The 16,484-nt window shown below is 45.0% G+C and overlaps 1 protein-coding gene across 2 annotated transcripts in view; it reads left to right on the plus strand.

The window, feature by feature from the left end:
- The window catches only part of LOC133026796 (cadherin-6-like), a 33,174-nt gene that overhangs the window by 14,900 nt on the left and 1,790 nt on the right, over positions 1-16,484 (plus strand). For both annotated transcript variants that reach the window (XM_061093757.1, XM_061093758.1), the window contains 7 exons: positions 3,056-3,223; positions 6,130-6,317; positions 9,403-9,656; positions 13,831-13,967; positions 14,689-14,810; positions 15,251-15,368; positions 16,069-16,320. In XM_061093757.1, the coding sequence (XP_060949740.1) occupies positions 3,056-3,223; positions 6,130-6,317; positions 9,403-9,656; positions 13,831-13,967; positions 14,689-14,810; positions 15,251-15,368; positions 16,069-16,320 (1,239 nt within the window). The remainder of the gene's footprint in view (positions 1-3,055; positions 3,224-6,129; positions 6,318-9,402; positions 9,657-13,830; positions 13,968-14,688; positions 14,811-15,250; positions 15,369-16,068; positions 16,321-16,484) is intronic.

A 16,484-nucleotide genomic window follows, 5' to 3' on the forward strand; every position in this document is an offset into this window, starting at 1 on the left:
AACCCTTAAACACTTAAACCCTAACACTGAATATGTCATATCCGGTCTTAAAGGTATATACACACCCTTCTACCCTAAAATACAATTTTCTTAATTAAATATTTGTGAAAGCAACTGAAAAGAAAAGTGACGAGTTGGAATCCACCCGGAGGTTCTCTCAACCCACTGGGACCAGTGGAACTTTTAATAACACTTTAATTTCTCAGCTACTGGGAATAATAGAGACTTGACAACCCTAACACTGAATATGTCATATCCTGTCTTAAAGGTATATACAAGTATATGTTGCAGTGGTCTTAAAGGTATATACACACATCCTTTTACCCTAAAAACCAATTTTCTTAATGAAATATTTGTGAAAGCAACTTGGGTCTGAATCTGAAGAGCAGATCAGGAGTGACATTTTTAAAAACACTTTCTCAGCTGCTGGGAATAGAAGAGACATGACGTGAAAAGCATTTTAAAGAATGAAACACTTAAACACTTGAACCCTAACACTGAATATGTCATATCCGGTCTTAAAGGTATATACACACCCTTTTACCCTAAATCCTAATTTTTTAATTAAGTATTTGTGAAAGCAACTCTGGTCTGAATCTGTGGAGCAGATCAGGAGAGAGATTTCCTGACCAATGTTCAAATCTACGCAGCCGCCTCCACTTCTCTAGGAGGTCTTCCTGAGAAATGTGACGAATCCAGAACCCAGTTACCGGGCTGAGCGAATCAAAACAAGTCATCAGGAAAATAACTCAGGAATCTTTCCCTTTAATCTTGGACCAGAGGAAACTTTAATTTCTCAGCTACTGGGAATAATAGAGACATGATATGAAAAGCATTTTGAGACTGAAACACTTAAACACTAACCCTAACACTGAATATGTCATATCTGGTCTTAAAGGTATATACACACCCTTCTACCCTAAAATCCTATTTTCTTATTGAAATACTTGTGTAATCCAGAACCCAGGTACTGGGCCGAGGAAATTAAAACAATTCAATCGGGAATAGAACTTTCCCTTTAAAGCGAATCCAGAAACAACATGTCGGCCTCCTCTCTGGGATTTGGAGTCGGAGAGAGAGAGAGAGAGAGAGAGCAGCAAATCGAAAAATCCCAACATGTAGCCGCGTGCTAGCTTTAATCATTAATGTGCGATTTGGAACGCGTCCCGCTCGTGTCTTTATTTTTTGCTTAAACAAAAGGGAAACGACGACAAAAAAAAAAAGAAAGAAGCCATTTGCAGATTAGCGGAGGGATTAACAGTAATATGGTTTATCCCACATGTGGAATGTAAGCTGACATCCCCCCCGAACACAGAGACATGCCTGGACCTCGCATTATAAGCAGGATTTGTTTCTGCTCTCCTCCTCTGTGTGCGTGTGTTGTCGTCATTAAGCAACGACAAAAGGTAGACAACACAACTCCTTCGCCTGCAGCCGCCGCTCTTCTCTCAGCGGCGCGTCGTGCAGGACGGAGGCGGGAAACAGGAAGTGGAAGAGGAAGAGGAAGAGGAAGAGGAAGAGGAAGAGGAAGTGACATTGTGCACACGCTTCACCGTAGTTTAATGTTGAAGGAAGAAAGGAAGGAGCCGGAGTGATGTGTCACGTCAGGCTCTTCCTCTTCCTCTTCCTCTTCCTCTTCCTCTTCCTCTTCCTCTTCCTCTTCCTCTTTCTCTTCCTCTTCCCCTTCCCCTTCCTCTTCCTCTTCCTCCTTCTTTGATTTCCACTGAATCATCTACTCAGACCGAAGGAGCTGAAGTTTGTCAAAGCAGTTTATTTAGGGTTGATTTTCTTTTTGCCTTCATCTTTATTCCCACACTTCATGTTGTCTGCGCCGCCTCCACCTGCTCGGCTCGGGCGGCGTGCGATGGCAGACAGGAAGTGAGACGCACCTTTTGGATCTGCTTGCCAATTACAGCTTCAGTCGCTCGCTGTCCCGACTCCAAACCGCTGATCTGACACTTGAAAGGCCGAAACATTAACAGACTCTTAATTCCAAAGAGAAGATAAATGATCCTGCGTTTTTGGAATTAAAGGAGCACTCTGTGGTTTTTTCCCATCTTTGATTCGGCTCATCGGTAAAATCCCGAGAGCACGATCCACCGCGACGTGCTCCTGCTCATACAGAGCGAGGGCGCCGACCTTTCGGTGATAAAATGTTCTCAGTGCTTTAATTACGTGGCCTGTAGATGCATTAATCAAAAAAATGAAATATCTTTAATTCAATACGGACGAAGCAGGCCGGGTTTCTTCTTTTCTCTCGGCCGAGTGCAGTGATTTGTCAGATACAGTCCACCTGGGCTAATTCTGGGGTTTGTACTGAAGGGATTTGATGAAGTTGTTCAGGTTTTATGTTCCCACACGTCTGAACAGCTGCAAAATGGCAGAAGGTGAAAGGTCACAAGGTCACAAGGTCACGAGCTCCTCTTGTGTTGAGCACTCGTCAGATATTTTCAGTTCTGGGAAGCAAAGAGAAAACGGTGAAATGACGATTAAACAGAAGAGACTGAAACGCTTAAATGATATATTATATATATATACTTTTCTCTCTGGATCTAAAGTTCAGCAGGATTTTAATATAATAGAATAAGATGTTATAATAAAAACTTTAACTCCAACAAGTTATCAAACTAAACAGAAACTCGCAGATGTTGCAAGTGGAGTCACGAGCTCCTCTTGTGTTGAGCACTCGTCAGATATTTTCAGTTCTGGGAAGTGAAGAGAAAATAAAAACGGTGAAATGAGGCGACGATTAAACAGAAGAGACTGAAACGCTTAAATGACGGATGAGACTTTTCTCTCTGGGTCTTCTGTTCGGCTCATTTTCACTTTTAATATAATAGAATAAGATGTTATAATAAAAACTTTAACTCCAACAAGTTATCAAACTAAACTGAAACTCGCAGATGTTGCAAGTGGAGTTAAATTGAAAGGTACCTGGAAATAAATCTACTTCAAATACATGAAGAAAAAAATAAACATCTCAAATCTACAGATATTAAATTGATTTTAATGGAGTAGGATGTTCTCTGTGTTAAATCTGTGTATTTCTGTTCAGGCCTGATCAGGACGGCTCTGCCCGACATGGACCGAGAAGTCAAGGAGAACTACCAGGTGGTGATCCAGGCCAAAGACATGGCCGGGCAGATGGGCGGGCTCTCAGGAACGACCACGGTCAGCATCACGCTGTCCGACGTGAACGACAACCCGCCGCGCTTCACCAAGAGTGAGTCCACACACACACACACACACACACACACACACACACACACACACACACACACACACACACAGTGACCCGAGCAGCCCCCATCTGGTGTCAGTTTCAAAACGAGTTAGGATTATTGCCGGGCGCTCCGGGTCCTGTGCCACCGCGGCCGGGCTCTTAAAGGGGAATAATTAAATATAGAGCCATATGACGGAGAGAGAGAGAGAGAGAGAGAGAGAGGGGGGGGGGAGAGAGAGAGAGAGGTCCCGCAAAGTGCATCAGATCATCCCTGTAATCCCTGTTAAATGGAGAGAGTACATTCACTGGGTTTTATCTCCTCTCCTCTTCCTCTCGCTTTGTCTCTCACTCGTTATTAAGTCTTTCTGCCGCTGCCTTTTACTCCTGAAACCAATGTTCTCAATTTACTGCTTCAAACCGTCCTGGGTTCCTCCTCCTGCCTTCTGTTACACTGAAGATACATCACTCCCTCACTCGCCCCCTTCACTCTCTCTCTTTCAGTCTCACACATTGTCTCCCTTTGTCTCTCACTCGCTCCCCCTCCTCCTCCTCCTCCTCCTCCTCTCCTCCTCCTCCTCCTACTCCTCTCCTCCTCCTCTCCTCCTCCTCCTCCTACTCTTCATCGCCTCCTCTCCTCCTCTCCTCCCCCCCACGTCTCCTCCTCTCCTCTCCTCTCCTCCACTCCTCCTCTCCTCCTCTGCCCACGCCTCCTCCTCTCCTCCTCCCTCCTCCTCCAACTCCTCTCCTCCTCTCCTCTCTTCTCCTCCTCCTCCTCCTCCTCCTCCTCCTCCTCCTCCTCCTCCTCCTCCTCCTCCTCCTCCTCCTCCTCCTCCTCCTCTCCTCTCCTATCCTCTCCTCCTCTCCTCCTCTCCCTCCTATCCTCTCTTCTCTTCTTCCTCCTCCTCCTCCTCCTCCTCCTCCTCCTCTCCTCTCCTCTCCTCTCCTCTCCTCTCCTCTCCTCTCCTCTCCTCTCCTCTCCTCTCCTCTCCTCTCCTCTCCTCTCCTTTCCTCCTCTCCCCCACGCCTCCTCTCTCCTCTTCTCCTCCTCTCCTCACTCCTCTCCTCCTCTCCTCCTCTCCCCCACGCCTCCTCTCTCCTCTTCTCCTCTCCTCCTCTCCTCCTCTCCTCCTCTCCTCCTCTCCTCCTCTCCTCCTCTCCTCCACGCCTCCTCCTCTCCTCCTCTCCTCCATTCCTCCTCTCCTCCTCTGCCCACGCCTCCTCCTCTCCTCCTCCCTCCTCCTCCTTCCTCCTCTGCTCCTCTCCCTCCTATCCTCTCCTCTCCTCCTCTCCTCCTCCTCCTCGCCTCCTCCTCTCCTCCCTCCTCTCCTCCTCCTCCTCCTCCTCCTCCTCCTCCTCCTCCTCCTCTTCTTCCTCACCTCCTCTCCTGCTTTTTGCCGACAGCAGCCGGATCAGATTGACAGATTACCGGTGTCGTTGTGTTACCCCCCCGCTAAGAGCTAACTGTATGGGGGGGGTGGACCACGGAACTCCCGCTGTCCTTCCGTTTATCACCCTCCTCCTCTTCCTCCTCCTCCTCCCATCAGTGTTTAGGTAGGTGGAAGAGGAAGAGGAGGAGGAGGAGGAGGGGTGCAGATTCTGTCATCTCAGCCAATGAATGAACAGCAAGAGGAGGGATGGAGAGAGAGAGAGAGAGATGGATACGAAGGGTATGAGGGGATGACAGGAGGGGAAGATAGAGGAAGAAAGACGAAGAGCGAAGCAGACGACAAAAAGACAGGGCCGTGATGAAGGGAGCAGGGGGTGGCGGGCGGGGGGGCGGGCGGGCGGACAAGGGGGAAGATTGAAAGAGGGAGAAAGAGAGAAAGAAATATTGTAATGGGAAACCCAGAGGAGGAAGAGTGTCAGGAAGCGATATGATTGTCGTCTGCAGGAGTGATGCCTCTTCTCCTCCTCCGATGCTAAACACCGGTTAGCCTAGGGAACCTTCTCGTGGTGCGTCACTTCCAGCGTGTGTGTGTCTGTGTGTGTCTGTGTGTGTGTGTGTGTGTGTGTGTGTGTGTGTGTGTGTGTGTGTCAGCGTCACGGCGACCTGCCGACTCAGGCGTTGCCAAAACACTGTCAGCATGTTTTATTAGTGTGTCGCTGCAGTTTGTCTCCGTGTGTGTCTGTGTGTGTGTCTGTGTGTGTGTCTGTGTGTGTGTGTGTGTGTGTTTGTGTGTGTCTGTGTGTGTGTACATCACATCACGCTCCTGGAGTCCAGATATTTATTTAAACACACGAGACGCGAGCGGCGGCCGCGGCGGCTGACAGGAAGTCATCAATCCACCCGCCTCCAACCAGGAAATCATCTCGCACAATAACAACAACGCAAAACAGGAGACGCAATTAATTCACGTTGAGCAAATTGGCCGAGGATTTATGTTCCGTCCCGAAACTCGGAGTCGATGCCGTGAAACTTATGCTCTATGTTATATTATATTTATGTTAAAAGGCCAAATGTGATGAAATATGAAACCGGCTCCGCCATCTTCTTCTTCTTCTTCTTCTCACACCTCAGCGCCGCTCTCTGATTGGTTCTGACTCACTCACGAGAGGCGCTCAGGAGTTTGACTCCTTTGTGAGTTTTGTGGATTAATCTCTGGGTCCAATTTAAGGTCGTTAAAGCTTCTTAATTAAGCTTTTAATTATGATAATTTGCACAAATTCAAAATAAAAGCATTGCTTGACCTTTTACAAAATGTCATCTTTGCAAAGAAACATTTTAAATGGAACTCAACAGAAAAACTAAGGAAGGGATCTTGGTCGTTTCTCTTCCTGCAGCTTGTCGCCCTCTTAACACTCTTAACACTCTCTCTCTCTCTCTCTCTCTCTCTCTCTCTCTCTCTCTCTCTCTCTCTCTCTCTCTCTCTCTCTCTCTCTCTCTCTCTCTCTCTCTCTCCTTGCAGCCGTGTACGAGTTCCGTGTGCCCGAGTCCCTCCCCCTTGGCGCCACGGTGGGACTGATCCGAGCCGTGGACGGAGACATCGGCGAGAACGCGGAGATGGACTACCGGGTCATCGGGGTCGACGGGTCCGGGACGTTCGACATCGCCACCAACAGGAGCACGCAGGACGGCATGATCGTGCTGAGGAAGGTCGGTCTGGGACCCTGTGGTGGGGGGGGGGGTGGCGTTGTTTTAAAAGTCGTACAAAGTGGAACTGCTTCATTTTGCTGTTATAGGTTATATGTTATATGTTATATGTTATAGGTTATATGTTATATGTTATTTGTTATATGTTATATGTTAGAGGTTAGAGGTTATATGTTATATGGTATGTTATTTATTAATTTTGTAAAGCCTGTCTACTAAGTAGATGTTGCCTGCCAGGTCATAAGGTCACAGGTCACACTTAATAGGTACTTACTTCACATAAATTCATATTATTTAATTAAATATTTCCCTCTCTTTCACCCTTTAAACTGCTGCTTCATTTTACTATGTTATATGTTATATGTTATATGGTATTTGTTATATGTTATATGTTATATGTTATATGTTATATGCGTAGATGCTGCCAGGTCACAAGAATGTCACTGCTCCGATGACGCTGATATTGGTGACAATAAACTTCGATTTGATTTATGAACTTTATTTCCCTTGAGCACGAGAAGCTGTGACCACCAACAACAGAACTTCACGTTCATGCACAGACTCGTATTTAAAGTTAAACTTCATGAAAATTTCAGGATTATGAATTTAAAGCCTCATAAAGCTTCATGTGCACAGTTTGCTGCAGCTCATAAAGTGTCGTGCACTTGCTTCCTTTCCTCGACTACTTTCCTCGACTCCTTTCCTCGGCCTTAGGACAGAAACGTATCGAGTGGTTGAATTGAAAGACTTCAGGAGATAAAAGCATGTACAGCAGTTTCTACATTTTATTATTTTCTGTACATTTCTATTTAATCAATAAGCTGCGTTTTCCTGCAGGTCTTTGTTTTAAAAGTCAAACTAAACGTTGATATGAACTTTAATTCCCTCGAGCACGAGAAGCTGCAGCCACCAACAACAGAAGTCACTTCCTGGAGACGTTCATGCACAGAGACGTATTTAAAGTTAAACTTAAATTTAAAGCATCATAAAGCTTCATGTGCTTCACTTTGCTGCAGCTCACAGAGTGTCGTGCACTTGCTTCCTTTCCTCGACTCCTTTCCTCGACTCCTTTCCTCGGCCTCACACCAAACCTGCTCTTTGTTTCAAACCAGGAAACATTTCTTTAAAACTGAATTCGATAAAGACACAAAAATCCCAGAACCGTTCTCTCTCCATCCGGGAGACGGACGTGAGTTATTAGATTTCATCTTCCACTTCCCTCACTTCCTCTACACGTGTAGTGAGTGAGATTCATTCTTCCTCTCAGCCGAGACCAAAGCAGCCGAGTATTGATGCTCCGTATGGATCGCGGCGTCGGGGGGGTCGGGGCGGGGGGGTGCTGCGGTGTGTTTCTGATGTATTCAACAGAACCCGGCAGCTGCCTCGTCAGGCGGCCTCCTCCCTGCAGCCGGCCATCGATCGCCTCCATCACGCCATCATTAAGTGGAAGATGACATAATTGCCTTTTGTGCGGCGGCGTGCGGCCGAGTGTGTGTGTGTTCGTGGGGGGGGGGGGGTGGGCCTGCCCTAAACCTGAACCTGCTAATTAAATGGGCTTGTGGAGTGGGAGTGCCTCCACCGCTCCCTTCAAAGCCACACGCCACCCCCCCCCACCACCCCCCGCCCGCCCGCCCGCCTTAACACAAAGCAGCAGAAATCACCGACTCACAATCTGTTATTATTCACGACTTCAGACGCAGGTTTGTTCCATCGTCAGCTTTCATGGCTCGTTCCCGGTGATCACGGCGCCGGCGTCCTTTCATATGTACAGTAGGCAGCCGGCGAGCGCCGCCCGCTCTGATCCAGCGGCGCCCACCCGCCACTGGGCGCCCAGTCGTTAAGATGCAACGATCGGCAATTATTTCCATCAATGGGGGGGGAGGAGGGAGGTAGGGGGGAGATACCTTCAGTGGCTTCGACTTCAGAACAAAGTTCAGAGAAGGAACATAAAAGATGTAACACACTGAGCAACGTGCAGAACAACAGGAAGGTCCGGACGCCGCGCACGCCGCTAATCAGCTGATCATCAGGTGCAGGTGCACGAGCAGGATTATACATCGTGATAAATATGATTCATTGTAAGCAAAGAAATGGGTGAAATGAAAAGTCCAGAATAAAGATAAAACATTAGGATCAGGAAGGAAACAGTTCCAGGAAGTGGAAACATCTCTCGTCATTTTACTTTACACTTTATCACAATCATCTCTTTTCTGTGAACAAAATTAAACCCGTAAAACCTTTAAAATAAACATTTTTTTATAGTTATAGTAATTAGCGATACACAGATATTGAAATTCTTCACCGATACCGATGTTTAAAACAAAAATCTAGCCGATAGCCGATATTTGTTTATTTTGTTGCTATTCATTCCCCCTTTTGTGCCAGGAAAATAATTTAATCATTATTTAAAAAGCACTATTTTTAATTATTTCAGCCCTTTATCACTCGCATCTTTTAATGAGCACAAATTCAATCAGATTTATGAAACAATCTTTAGTTGACAAATCGGTGTAAAACCTTAAAAATATAAATTTTTCGTAGTCGTAATCTTTATTTTCTCTCGTGAAGTTGAAACACAACAAAGTCCGACTCAGCATCTTTTTCTGAGACACAATCTGCTTCAATGATCTTGTTATTGTGACAAAAACAGAAAGGAGCAGACGTCAAACAGAAGAAACATCAAGAGACGACTTTGATTGATCGTTTCAAAGAATCAGAAAATCAATTAGTTGAAAAACACAAACATCAAATGCGTCTTTAAACTATCTGAATGTGTTTGAGTGTGTTGCTTCTTCTCATTTAGACGACGCTCTGGAAAAAGTTTGTCAGTTTAACGAACAGAATCAGAATCTGACCCGAAGTTAAACGCGGCCGGATGCTCTGAATGTAGATTAGTTTTCTGAGAATCCACGAGCTGAACCTGCTGCTGCATACAGATGAATGTTTAAAAGTAAATGTGAAAGGGACAAAAGCTTCGATTAAAGAGAAAAACACAAAACATCACCGGGAGATTTTCCTTTTTATAGCAAGAAAACAGAGAAACAGGTGAAGTCGAACGTCTTCCTGACTCGTTTCCTTTGCTTTGCAGCCGCTGGACTTTGAGAAGAAGCGTCAGTACAGCTTCCGCGTGCAGGTGGAGAACGTGCACATCAACCCGCGCTTCTTCTCCAACGGCCCCTTCAGGGACGAGGCCACCATCAAGATCCTGGTGGAGGACGTGGACGAGCCGCCGGTGTTCGAGCGGGCGAGCTACGTGATGGAGGCGAGAGAGGACGCCGCCCGGAACGCCATCATCGGCTCGGTCAGCGCGTCCGACCCCGACGACAAGAACAGTCTGGTCAGGTGAGTCCAACTTGAGGGTCATTTCAATTAACTTATATCATCAAATCAAACCAACTAAACAAAGTGGGAAGTGTAAGAAATACTCAAGTAAAGAAAAATAACAACAAATGGATTAATTAATAATTAACTTAAATGATATATCCAACCTTCAAACTAATGAAATGTCCTTCAGCTTGTGAAGAAAGAGAAAACCATGAATTACAAAAGCTAACTTCAGCATTCAACTTTTTAAAGTCACAAGAATTTCACTTTAATAATAAGAATAAGCTTTATTTGTACGGCACCTTTCAAACAGAAAATGCAGCTCAAAGTGCTTGACAGACAATATATAGATATAGATAAAATCTTGATAATAAAATAATTTGTAATGTAATTCATATAAAATAATTTCAAGACAAATGGTTCAGAAGTTTTATTGTGATTCAGCAAAAAGACAAACAACAACTTTACAAACTCGAGTCAGTAAAACAGAATTTGAAGAACAAAAATCACATTGAGACTTTTGATGCTTTGACCTTTAATTCAACTCCATTATAATAATTGTGTGATATCATAACACTAATGAAATGTTCTTCAGATTGTGAAGAAACAGAAAACCATGAATTACAAATTCTAACTTCATCATCCAGCCTTTTAAAGTCACATGAATTTAACTTTATTAATAAAAATAAACGTTATTTGTACGGCACCTTTCAAACAGGAAATGCAGCTCAAAGTACTTGACAGACAATATAGATATAAATCAAATCTTGATAATAAAATAGGTTGAAATGTAAATCATATAAAATAATATCAAGACAAGTGGTTCAGAAGTTTTATTGCGATTCTGCAAAAAGACAAACAACAACTTTACAAACTCGAGTCAGTGAAACATGTTGGATCAGACTTTTGTTGCTTTAACCCTTTAATTCGACTTCATTATAATAATTGTGTGATATCATAAAACTTATGAATTAAAGGTTCACTCTCTCCTGAGCTTTCAGTCACATTCAGTGAAGAATCCAGTGAGTGAAGCTTGAGTTTAAACTAAGTTTCATATCCTCTCTTCTCTGATGTTCTAAACCAAGGATCCATCACGTGGAGGTAAAGTGTGAACTGAGGCTCAAAGCTGCGAAGGAGAATCTTTGTCCTTCAGCACAAACACAAACAGACACGAGAACACAACCCGTCAATTAGACCCACAAAACGCTGCTTAGCACCGAAATGGGACGAAAAGTTCGGTCGCACAACTCGTCTCCTATTAAAGGGGAGTGATGGCTGCGCCTCCTTCTCTGAGACTTTCTCATTTTTACGACGCACTAAGGGAGTCGCCTCTCAAGGTTGAAGTTCCAGCACTTTACTGCAGGTGTCAAATATGATATCATTCTCTTTTATCGCCCATCATCAAGGAGGAAGCTGCCCGGTGGCGTTTAGAGGAGGAGGAGGAGGAGGAGGAGGAGGAGGAGGAGGAGGAGGAGGAGGAGGAGGAGGAGGAGGTGGAGGATGAGGAGGAGGAGGAGGAGGAGGAGGAAGAGGAGGAGGAGGAGGAGGAGGAGGAGGAGCCGGGAAACCTGAGGCCGCCTGGCATGGGGTGGTTGTCTGTATTAGCTGGCACGGCCACCGCACACGCTGACACGTGCACATTTAGGCCTCAGTGCACACACACACACACACACACACACACACACACACACACACACACACACACACACACACACACACACACACACACTTCCCCTTTTGGACGGACACTGTCGTCTTCTACGTCCTCAGACGAACTGAAGTCGGGTCAAACCTCAAATCGGTATCGTTCTGATATCAGACGGAGACACTTCCTGTTCGCCAGTTTGTCTTCAAAGTAAAAGCACAACATTCGTTTTCTCGCTGCAATCCTTCATATCAAGCTTTTATTTTGAAACATTGGTTGTTTAAGTGAAACAGTTTTAAAAGTAAGAGCGTTTAAAAAAGTTATTTAAAGTTATTTGTCCCAAATAGTTGTTTTCCTCTCAATTATCCGTTCACATGTTGTTCTCAGGTCACGAGTCGACCCCCCCCCCACTTCCTCCTTAAGGATTTTTTTTTTTATGAATCTTTTATTTGTCCTGTTTTTAAATGAAGCGTTTTAATGTTCTCGCTATTTTCACTCCTCACATTAAAAAACAAGAACTTTGAAAATAGACACCATCTCAGTTCACATGGAAATGAAACAGTTATAGACTGAACATTAATTTTAAACATCAACAACACACTCTGTCCATGTTTGTTAGTGACTGGAGGGTAAATAAATCTGAGTTATTATTATTAACCTTGGAAACAAGAGATTCAGTCATGGAAGCACATGACACAGAACCACATCATTCCAATCTTTTCATTATCTAAACTACAAACAAAGTCGACTCTGTTGATAAAAGCAAAGTGATAAATTCCTCATCTTCTACAGAAACTAAAATTTAAAGCTTTTGGCAGAAAGTTGGAGACACGAGTTCTCGTTAGGAAGATTCAGACCACGAGGTAGATAATCGTTTATTCTCTTATATTTATAGATCGACTTGAGGGAACTTCGATATGTCCTCAGAATATTTATCACGTGTCCAACCAGAAACCTTGTGACCTCCTCACTGGAGACAGAACCTTCTCCTCACTGTGGCCGGTCCTGCTGCTCAGAGGACGGAGGAGACATGTCCCGACCCGGCTGTCCTCTCGTCCTCTCGTCCTCTCGTCCTCGGCGTCCCGGCAGCTTCCTGCTGAGAGCAGCACTTCGGACGCCCGGGCACCGAAGTGACGCGGCGCCGTTATCTCCACGTCATTAATCAGCGGAGGAGGATGGGGGGGGGGGGTTAGAGCCCAGCCGGCTGAATTATTGAGAATATTAGAAAAGCAATTAGCACGACGCAGCTTTAACAAGGTTAGAGTTACTGTCGGTGTGGAGGGAGGAGGGAGGAGGGAGGTGGAGGAGGTGGAGGAGGGTGTTTAGATAAAGACACTAAAATAGTTGATGCAGGAGAAGAAGAGGGGAGGAGGGAGGGAGGGAGGAGGAGGAGGAGGAGGAGGAGGAGGAGGAGGAGGAGGAGGAGGAGGAGGAGGAGGAGGAGGAGGAGCAGCGGTGCCTCCTCCCTCTCCCTCCCGGCCTCCTGACGCTGCTCCTCCATTAATCACACTGATGAATCCCACTCGTCTGGGAAGAGAGAAAACAACACGAGCTGTGTGTGTGTCTGTGTGAGTGTAGTTGTGTTAGAGGGTCAATTCACCAGTGACACACGTGTGTATTGTTTTACTAACATCTAGAATCAGGTCCTAATGATAGTTTAAGGATCATGTGACCAGATTTAATGTTTAGGATGAACATGACAGTTGTTTTCTCCGTCAAAGGTTTTGTTTTAGTTGATGTTTGTTTCTTGTGTTTGTCAGTTTTCAGGATTACGTAAAAAAAACACTCGACAGTTTATTACAAACTCGTTAAATTTCTGTGAATCAGACGATTGGATCCAGGAATTTGTTTTTGACTTATGTTTGAGATTTTGAAATTGTAGATTTCTCAGAGAATAGGTCTTCAAGATCTTCATGAAACCAGTCCGGCTTCTTTAAAGGGATTCTTACCTTTGTTGCATTTGAGAATTACAGCACATTCAAATCATCCCGCCTTCCTCCAAAGCCCCACCCCCTCGTTCCCATCCGCGGTGTTTTTTTGAAGAAACTTTATTTACAAGCAGACTTACATTACTGCCTCCGCGCACGCACGTGAGTTTTTGTTTACCAAAGCAATGGATTCGGTAAGTTATATACATTTACATTCACATGCCTTGATGACGCGGGCCCGAATGCGCCACAAGAAGCAGACGGAAAACCTGCATGTCCATGCAGCAAACAGACAGGTCTGTCGGCCAATAAGGTCCTTCGGTCCGAAGAATTTTATTGGTTGAAGTTTTCACTAAATATTATGAGAGTGAAATAATTGTTTGTTTTTACTCCTGGTGGGTCTGTCTTGCATTTTAGAGTGTCATTACCTTATTAATACCAATTTAACCTTATCCAAAAAAAGTGTAAAAATGCAACAAAGGTAAGAGTCCCTTTAAGAGACTAAAACCTCTGAGTGAGATCAGTTTGGTTTCAGATCCAAACTCTCCCTCCGCCTGGGACCACGTCTCACCTCCACCCGCACTCAGTTTCTCTCTCTCTCTCTCTCTGTTTCCTGCAGGTACTCCATCGACCGGCGCACCGACATGGACCGAGTGTTCAACGTTCACGCCGGCAACGGCTCGGTGTTCATCCTGCGGGAGCTGGACCGGGAGGAGGACGCCTGGCACAACATCTCCGTCATCGCCACCGAGTTCAGTGAGTTCCTCTCCGGCCGCTTCCTCCTCCAGACAAATTGGCTTTTTGGGGCTGATAGGATCTTAATGGTCGGACACGAAGAACCAGAACTAATCCAGTTCACCCACTTTTGACCGATGGCTGGAGTTTGCTCTCAGGAAGTGGGAGAAACCAGACAGTCTGTTTTTAGAAAAGCTTTATTGCATTCTGTCCTAAATCTTTAAAAGTGAATTGTTTGATACGGCAGCAAACTTCAGTTCTTCCTGTTAATTCATTAACTTTCTTATAATTTTGACTAATGTCACGTTTGTTCCTCTCAGTGAAACTCAAACCTTCAGAGACAAATGATTTTTTTAGTGTTTATGAAAACTGAAACGAAGCCAGAACACATTTTTATTTTGGAAAATGTGTTTTTAAAGTAAAACACAGATTTAGCCTGAAAAACCTTCAGAGGCTCGAGTCCCTAAAGACGAAATATTAAATGTAGCATCAATGGTTTCTGTTTTTATTCATGCTGCTGCAGTTGAATAATGTTTTTATTTATTTATTTGTCTTAATTAATCCCCAGAATGCAATTTTCTTAATCATTTACATGTGTCGGCTGAAGAAAAATTAATGTACATGCAACGATGACTTAAAAAATATCTTTTTTTATGAGTTATTTACTTCACACTTGTACTTTTTCATGTTAATTTGCTGTTTATAGTCAGTGTGACTCTCTCTCTCTCTCTTTGTTTCTCAGACAACCCGCGGCAGATCAGCCGAGTTCCCGTCTTCATCCGAGTCCTCGACGTCAACGACAACGCTCCGGTGTTCGCCACCAACTACGAGACGTTCGTGTGCGAGAACGCTAAAGCTAATCAGGTGAATTGAATAAACCTAGAAACCAAAAATATAAAAAATATGTTAAAATGCAGCTGAGATCTTCTCGGAGCATCTTTCACTTGTTGTATTTTCCCTGAAAGTCAAGTCAGTTTTTATTAAAACATCTCGGGGTCAATTCAGAGCTCGTCCGGATCAAACTTCATATCAGAATATGTACAGAGACCCGACATTTCCCCCGAGGAAAATCTGTCCTTTAATATGTAGAAAGGTTGAACAGAGCGCAGGTCAGGAAGGAGGGACGTCCGCCTCCAGAGAAGAAGAGGAGGAGGAGGAGAAGAAGAAGAAAGGGTTGAATAATGAAACCAATAATAAATATAACTGAGGGGGGAGGAAGCAGATCCACTGGACTCGTGAAAAGCTCTGTTTGATTCCAGGAAGTCCAGGTTTGTGTTTCCTCACCCGTCCACTTCCTGTTTCAGAGGATCCAGACGGTGAGCGCCACCGACCCGGACGAGCCCCTGGGAGGTCACCGCTTCTCCTTCAGTCTCGCCCAGGAGGCTGCTGGGAAGGCCAACTTCTCTGTGCGTGACAACAAAGGTAAGAAACGCTCCGCATGTCGTCAGGAGGTTTCAGAGTGTCACGGAGAGGAAAGTGTGTTTGAGACAAGAGAGAATTTACTTGCTGTATAATGTGACGATTCCAACATCCACAGATTTGCAATTTTATAAATTGGAAAAATCAACAAAAAATTATTTTTTCTCAACACATTAACTGTGATTATGCTCTTTTAATTGACTTTATCATGAAATGTATGTTCAGCAAAAAAAAAATAAAAAAAAATAAAAAAAGAGTCACCATTAGTCACCAGTGGACTCTACAGGTAGAACCCCCCCCCCTCTGGTCACCACCTATTCCAGCACTGTACGTGCCCAGAACTCTCTTACTGTATATATTGTTTTGTTTTATATTGTTGTTTAATGTCTGATTGTTATTTATGTTCAGTGCACCAACCACACCAAGGCAATTTCCTGTATGTGCAAATATACTTAGCAATTAAAATAATTCTGATTCTGCTGGAGGAGGAGTCAGGAGAGAATCAGTCAAATGTGAATCCAGGATCTTTGTGTGATTTTGTCGATGAAAGAAATCCGTCACATTTACAGAACCGACTTCTATGAGTGTGTGAAACCAGCTTTATTGGATTTAGGGCCTGTTGGTCCTCGTGGTCGTTTAGACTCCACCTTCTACTTCAGGTGATTTACTGCTGCTCACTAACAGGATATCCTGTCGTCCTCAGACAACACGGCGTGGATCCTCACGCGCAGGAACAGCTACAACAGCGTCCAGATGAGCATCTACCACGTGCCCGTGGTCATCTCCGACGGCGTGTTCCCGACGCAGAGCAGCACGGGCACGCTGACCATCCGCGTGTGCACGTGCGACCGCGAGGGGAACATGAAGCTGTGCAACGCCGAGGCGCTGACGGCGAGGGCGGGACTCAGCACCGGCGCCCTGGTGGCCATCCTGCTGTGTGTCATCATCCTGCTCAGTGAGTTAAACTTCCCAGCATGCACCTCAGCTTCAAGTCGGTGTTAAGGGGGCGGATCTTGTGTCCTGTGACGGTGACCACCATAGATATATATATATAAAGATGTCTTGTTCGACGGAGCCGGACGTCACCACATGGCGGCCATCTTGCTAGGGGGCAGCTCG

Source organism: Limanda limanda, chromosome 20 (assembly GCF_963576545.1).
Source record: "Limanda limanda chromosome 20, fLimLim1.1, whole genome shotgun sequence".
Taxonomy (NCBI): domain Eukaryota; kingdom Metazoa; phylum Chordata; class Actinopteri; order Pleuronectiformes; family Pleuronectidae; genus Limanda; species Limanda limanda.